This window comes from Gracilinanus agilis, chromosome 5 (assembly GCF_016433145.1).
Source record: "Gracilinanus agilis isolate LMUSP501 chromosome 5, AgileGrace, whole genome shotgun sequence".
Lineage (NCBI taxonomy): Eukaryota > Metazoa > Chordata > Mammalia > Didelphimorphia > Didelphidae > Gracilinanus > Gracilinanus agilis.
In genome coordinates, this window is record NC_058134.1 from 215533349 (window position 1) to 215540359 (window position 7011).

General features: G+C 53.3%; 1 protein-coding gene across 2 annotated transcripts in view; it reads right to left on the reverse strand.

Moving 5' to 3' along the window:
• The window catches only part of SYNGR1 (synaptogyrin 1), a 33375-nt gene extending 27364 nt beyond the window's left edge, over positions 1–6011 (reverse strand). For both annotated transcript variants that reach the window (XM_044678632.1, XM_044678633.1), the window contains exon 1: positions 5818–6011. In XM_044678632.1, coding sequence (XP_044534567.1) covers positions 5818–5916 — 99 coding nt within the window. In that variant the 5' untranslated portion in view covers positions 5917–6011. The remainder of the gene's footprint in view (positions 1–5817) is intronic.
• Between the last annotated feature and the right edge of the window lie 1000 nt (positions 6012–7011).

A 7011-nucleotide genomic window follows, 5' to 3' on the forward strand; every position in this document is an offset into this window, starting at 1 on the left:
CACACAGTCCCATCCATCAGACCTCGGCCCTTTTGGGGCTGGGCTGGTTAAGACCACATGGGGTACAACTCAAGGAAGACAGGCATTTAAGAAAGTACAAGACCTCTCCTCCAAGGGATGGATTTAGTTAGTGGTCAGATGAGATCCCCTGTCAGTGGAGACCAGCTCCCCAAACCTGGGGCACTTCTCCAAAGATTCCCCCCTCCCACCAAGGCCAGGAAGGTTGGTGGCCAACAAAAGCCCAGCTGAGCCCCAGAGTTACAAGGTTCTTCAGGGATCACCCAGGCCAGTCTCTACCTGAACAGGAATCCCCCTCAGTCTCACTCCTAACAAGAGGTCTAGGTTGGGCTTGAAAGCCTGCTGGGAAAGAGACTCTCCACAGAGCAGTTCACTTTCTTTTCAAAGCAATGTTAGGAAGTCAAGCTGAAATCTGCCTCTCTACCACCCCACCCTTCCCCCATTGCTCCTACCCTACTTCTGCCCAATGGGGTCAAACAGAATGAGGCTAATCCCTCTTCCACTTGACAGCCCTTCAGAGCTTAGACAGACCTGGGAGATTGGCTCCTCCAGGCTCCTCACTTGGCAGAAGAGAAAACCTCTGTCTCTCCATCTCTCATCTCTCTCTCCCTCTCCCTTTCTCTCTGTCTCTCTCCTACACCCTCTTCCTCTCCTTCTGTCTTTCTCCTTCACCTTCTCTCCTCTCTCTCTTCCCTTCTCCCTCTCCCTCTCCTCCTTCCTCTCTCTCTCTCTGTTTCCGTCTCTCTCCCTCTCCATTTCTCTTTCCTTCTCTGTCTCTCTCTCCCCCCTCACCCTCTTCCTCTCTTCTGTCTGTCTGTCTGTCTCTCCCCCTCTCCTCTCCTCTCTCTCTTCCCTTCTCCCTTTCCCTCCTCTCTCCTTCTCCCTTTCTCTCTGTCTCTCTCCCTCACCTTCTCTCCTTTTCTCTCTCTTCCCATCCCCCTCTCCCTCTCCCTCTCTCTCTTCCTCCTCAGGCTACCCATCAGAGAACTTCTTTTGCTCTGTATCCACAGCCCTTGGCACACCCATAGGCTCTTTTTTTTTTTTTAACCCTTACCATCTGAGTTAATATCAATTCTAAGCCAGAAGACTGGCATGGGTTAGGCCAGTGATGGGCAAACTTTTTAAGGAGGGGGGGCCAAAGGAAAGGAAATGCTCATCTGTCAGTCTGTTTCTAAGGCAACTCTTTCCAAGTTTCATTGTATTGTGTCCTACTCATTGTGTTTGTCAGATTAAGAATAATGTCACGGGGCAGATAAAACACTTCAGGCCCCCCCCCCCTGCGTTTTAGGGGGCCTAGTTTGCCCATCATTGAGTTAGGCAATCAGGATTAAGTGACTTGCCCAGGATCACACAGCTAGGAAGTGTCTGTGGCTAGATTTGAATCCAAGTCCCAGTCCTACCAACTCCATACCTGGCTTTCTGTCTATTGAACCACCTAGCTGTCTTCACAGTCTCTTAATAAATACTTGTCGACTGGTAAATTATAAAGAAACTTCAGGTAGGGTGATCCAGCACTAAGTAGGGAGGGAAGAATTGGGGGAAACCTCCAGTGGGAGAGAGCACTTGAATTGAGCCTAGAAGGAAGCTGGGAGATTCTAAGAAGTGGCCGTGAGGAGGAAGGACATTCCAGGCTTGGGGGGACAGGTACTGAAAAGGCCTAGAGGAGGAAGTTTTAGAAAAAGCAAGGAGGCCAGTTTGGCTAGAAGGTAAAGGAAAGGAGAGGAGTAACTTGAAACTAATCTGGGCAGAGAGGCTGCAAGCCAGATAATGCGAATGGTTTTAAATAACAAAGAGGAATTTGTATTTTATCCTAGAGGCAATAGGGAGCCACTCCAGCTTCTTGAGCAGGGTCAGACTTTCATTTCAGGCACTCGGCAAATATTTGTTGGAGGTACTGAATGAATGCGGATGAATAATCTCTTCCTCTTTGAAAAACGGAGGCCTCAGGTCTTAGAACAATTTTTGGAGGGGTGATTTCTGCTGAAGAGAGTGGACTCAGAGCTGGATGACTGGGGAAGGACTCTACTAGGAAGGCTTGTGGTTCTGAATATCTGACCCTGCGCTTAGTGGGGCTTCCAGCCAAATCGCCACAATGGCTCTCTAAGACAAAAGGAACGGCCCCAGCTCTCCCAAGTTGCCCTCTCTTCTCCCTACCTGAACAGGCCTTCATCCCTGGAAGTAGTGTCTGGCAGCCAAAATGGAAACAGGGAAGCAGGAGCAGCATTGTCTGACTAACACTTTCTTTCATTATTTATAGAGTGGATGCTGCATCAGAGGCTGGCGGCCTGAAGACAAGTACAGTCTGGTTGTCCTTGCCCTGGGCAAACGGCCAGAATGCTAGATTGGGAAGCAGGGGCCCGCTTCTGAGAGAGAACCTGCCCTTACCACCTGTACAACCTTGGGCAAAGCAGGCAAGATGAGGGGCTGGACCCTTCCGGATGGAAAGCTAGGCTCCTGCCCCCAAGATCAACAGCCCTGTCTCCCATCCCTGGTTCCACATCTTAACAAGCTAAGAAATGAGATGGAGCACATCTGGACCAGGCAGGCTGACCTTTGTGATGTTCCTTCTCCCCAAATGCTCCCCCCACCTCCCCCTGTCCTTTGAGGCCGGGGTCACATGCCATCTCTCTCTGAAGCCTGCCCCGAGTAGCCCTCCTCTCTCTGAACTCATTTTCCACTCCTCTTACTATTTATCACATTGTGCCATCTTACAGCTTTTAGAGGTAGAATGGGGGGATCTGGATTCAAGCCCTGTATGCCCCGGTCAGTTACTTAAAAACCTCCTTGGGCCTCAGTTTCCTCATCTGTAAAATGGGGGGGGCTCGACTCAATGGCCTTCAAGGTCCCTTCTGAGCCAATGATGCTAACACTTACCCCCTTGGCAGGCTACTTAACCCTCTCCGAGTCTCATTTATCCTCATCTACAAAGTGGGGGTAATAATGGGAGTACAGTCTCTCTCACTTGGTGGTGATTTGGGGAATGTTTTGTGAATTATCACTGAGCAGGTGTCTGGTAGAGATTGGGCTAGTTGACTGACATTGAACTAAGGCTCATATACCTTTTCTTTATTGTCTTGGTACTTAGCACAGAATGAGTGCTTCATAAATTTTTGGATAGGGGGCAGATACCTCAGTGGATTGAGAGCCAAGTCAGATGGGAGGTCCTGGGTTCAAATCTGGCCTCAGACACTTCTTAGCTGCAAGACCCTGGACAAATCACTTAACCCCCATTGCCTAGCCCTTACTGCTCTTCTGCCTTGGAACTAATACACAGTATTGATTCTAAGAAGGAAGGTGGGGGTTTAAAAAAAAAGAAAGAAAAAAATTCTTGGGTATGGATTGATGGATTGATAGAATGCAAATCTCCAGAGGAAGCAAGCTTGCTTCAGTGACAGGAACCCGGGGCTCCATTTCCTTCCCCAACGTCCTAGAAAGGACAACTGAAGCCCAAATTCCCGAGCTTTTATTTTATAGCTGAAGCTCCAGAGGCAAGAATTGACTTGTCCAAGGTCACTCAGAGAGTACTGGAGGTGGAATTCGAAGCCTGAGCTCCTACCTCCAAAGTCTGTGCCAAAACAGATCCAGAACTTTCATTTGTATCGATGTCCTTTCTTTCCTCATGACATTCTTAGATCCAATTCGGCTTGCCACTGTCTGCTTTCTATCTTGGTTATTTGTGGCCATGACTAATATGGCCTACTAGATTTTAATAAAGGCAGGGACTGGCTCTTTTTGGTCATGTGACCTGAGGCATCTTGCATAGGCCCTTTAACACAGGAGATGCTTAATACATGTTGGATGAAGAATGTGTCCTTTATTGAACAGCGATTGCCCAGATCAGTTACATCCAAGTCTCTTCTAACCCAGAGTTTCAGTCTCCTCTCTCCAATAAGGCTTTTCCTTTGGATAAACCCTTTAACCTAGCAGGATCTTATTTTCCCCATCTTTAAAATGAGGGAGGCAGCCACATTCACTGACCTTTGGGGACTCAGAATCTGGGGGGGGGCAAGGAGGCTGCTCCCTATGCCTCCTCTAGATTTGGGCCAGCTAGTCCTTTTTTCCCTCCAGAGGATTCAGCACCCAACTTGCTGGGAGGAGCCAGGAAACCTCCCTGGTCCCTGGTCTCCATTCCCCCACCTTCTCAGACCCAGCAGGTCCCACTGCAGAATTCTGTCTCCAGGAAGGAAGAACACACTGGGCTAGGATGGGCTGATCTACTGTACAAAGGCACTTCATCAGCCTCGAGAAAAGGCAGTATCACTTCACTGCCACAAAGAGAGGGGCAAGGGGGAACTTGCTCCCTTTTCAGCAGCCAAAGACAAATCTGAGCACTCCTTCACCCTGTCCGCAGCAAACCAGGGACTGGCACAGGGCAAACTCCAAACCCAACAAAAAGCATCAGAAAGGTCACCTCTTCCTGCCACCTTCTTTCCAGGGCCCGGCACAGAGAGAATGGGACATAATATAGGACTGCTGAGTGTATGTGCCAATCCTGCCCACCGAAACCCGGCTTGGTCAGTGAGCCAAGATATCTCCTGTAGAAATCTCGGGCCCAGCTATAAGTTGGGACCCTCCCCAAGCAACCACCGAGCCTGCTCCAGATGGGAGCCCGGATGCTTCCCAGCAGTTAAATCGGTTCAGAACTGCTCCGTTCAGCACTGCAGCCAAGCCAGCCCTGCTTAAGCCAAGTTAAGTCCCAAGACCTTTCTCCCCACCCAAGCCCTCAGGCGAGCTCAAAGCGGTCTACTTCCGCCTGACGAGATCCCGGGGTTTCTAGCTTTCCTCTCTCACCCGGAATGAGGCCCCTCTAGGTCCAAGAAGCCCTTAGGGGGTCAGCTGTCCCAGCAACAGGCTAACTAACACCACCCAACCCATCCCGGCCCCTCTTCAGAAGACCCAGCTGGGAGGCGGGAGGGGGGAGAGTGCAAGCAGAGGAGGCCTTCGGGTACTCCTCCTCCCAAGCTGGGCTCTCCCTCCTGCCAAGCTGGTGCCCTCTTGGTCCCGCTCTAGGCTCAGAGCTCAGTCTCTCGGTGCACCTGCAGGGCGCCCCAGTTCCCTTAATCCCGGTGACCTTCGGTTACAAACACATCCTCACTCAGAGCTCAGCTGGCGGCTGGTGCGGTCTTACCTTCCACCAGCCCCTGAGATACTGGCATCAGCACTGGGAGGGGGACAACTCTCCCCAATCGCTCCAGCCACTGGGGGTCCTCGTCTTCCCCCAAATCTCCCCTTTGATAGTTGGGGTCCTCGTCTTTCCCCAAATCTCCCCATTTGGTCCCTCCTCAATTAACTGCGTCCCCTGCACTTCGTTCTCCTCCTCCCTCCCTACAGGAGCCAGACCCTTCCCAGTGCCAGCCTGAAGTTGTTTACTCCCAGCTACCAGCTTCGCCACCGCTGGGGAAAGCGAAGGCTCCGCCCGAGCCCCAGGCTCCGGGGGACTCTGATCTTGGAGGTCAAGGTGGAGAGGTGGCCCCTAGTCTGCCTCCGCCCCAGCCTCCGCCGCGGCGCAGCCTTGGCCGCACGCTCCAGAACCCAGACCCCCGGGCCCTGGAAATGAGAAGGGGTGGGGGTGGGCAGAACACAGGCGAGTGAAGCCCCACTCCCCACCCCTCGCGTCTCCGGGCTAGCGAACTCCAGCCCTGGCACCCCTGAAGCCCCCCTCCAACTCTGCACATCCACTGACCGCACGCCTGAGTGACGTGCGGGCGCAGCCAAAGCCCCTAGTCACCGCCAGCACCCCCGGCACGGTTGCCGCGTGCCAGCCCCGCCCTACCCTGGTCCCCGACTCCCCGGCCTTACCCAGGACACCAGGCGCAGCACGGTGTGGGGCTGCCGGATGAAGGTCTGGAGGTCGAAGGCGCCCCCAGCCTTGCCAGCTCCGTACGCACCGCCTTCCATCCTCGCTGCCCCCGGCCCGGCCCGGCCCAGCCCGGCCCCGAGCGCTGCGCCCAGCTGCGCAGCGCGCGCACACTCACACACACTCACACACCGGCCTGCCGGCTAGTTGAGCCGGCGAAGGAGCGCGCGCCGCGCGCGACCGTGGCTGGTGTGCCCGCGCGTGTGTGCCTGCGCCTATCCCTCCGAGGTTCTTCCAGCCGGGTGGGAGGGAGGAGGCGGCGGCGGAGGAGGAGGAGAAGAGAGAGTGTCCGATCCCGTAAGGAAGGCTCCTCGGGCCAAGTCTCCTCTGTGCCACGCAGCAGCCTGGGGGGCGCCTGGGAACAGCGGGGGGGGGGGGGGTTAAAAGAGGGTGCGTGCCCGCAACAAACAAGAGGCTGGGCAGTGGGTGACGTCAGCTCCTCCCTTCCTCGCCCCCCCCCACTCCCCAAAACCCCAGAGCTTAAAATATACGGGTAGGGGTGGGGGGAAGGGACACGACCCTTTGGGGAACCGGAAGCTTGACTTAATCAGGCCTCAAAATATCTGGGCCCTACCTTGAAACTTTGTACCAACTAGCCCCAATTCATTCGACAATCATTTAGCACCTATTTTGTGGCCTGCAGAAAAGCCTTTAAATGAGGAGGCTCCTGAATCCTTGCTCTGTACCTACATGACCTTGAGCAAATCAGTTCCATTTTCTTCTGTAAAATGAGGGAACTAAGCTAGATGGTAGAGTATGGAAGACCTGAGTTCAAATCCATCCAGCCTCAGGACCTTACTGAATGTGGCACCCTGGGCAAGTCTACTTGTCTCAGTTTCCTCATCGGTCAGATGAACTGGGGAAGGAAATCACTAATCATCCCAGTATCTTTGCCCAAATAAGATCATACTGAAAACCACTGAACACAACATAGTTGATCCTTAAGCTCGCTGCCGCTTTTGAACCCTACAACTCTGTGGAACACACCAGGCTGTGGTATAGAGAATGGGGTGAGGGTGGCACAGAGGCAACTGAGATATTGTCTTTGCCTCGGTCTCCTCCACATGGGCATGCTCCCCACGAGGCAGAATCCAGTGCTGCCATTACCTCTAATCCCAGAGAGGGGCCCTGAAATT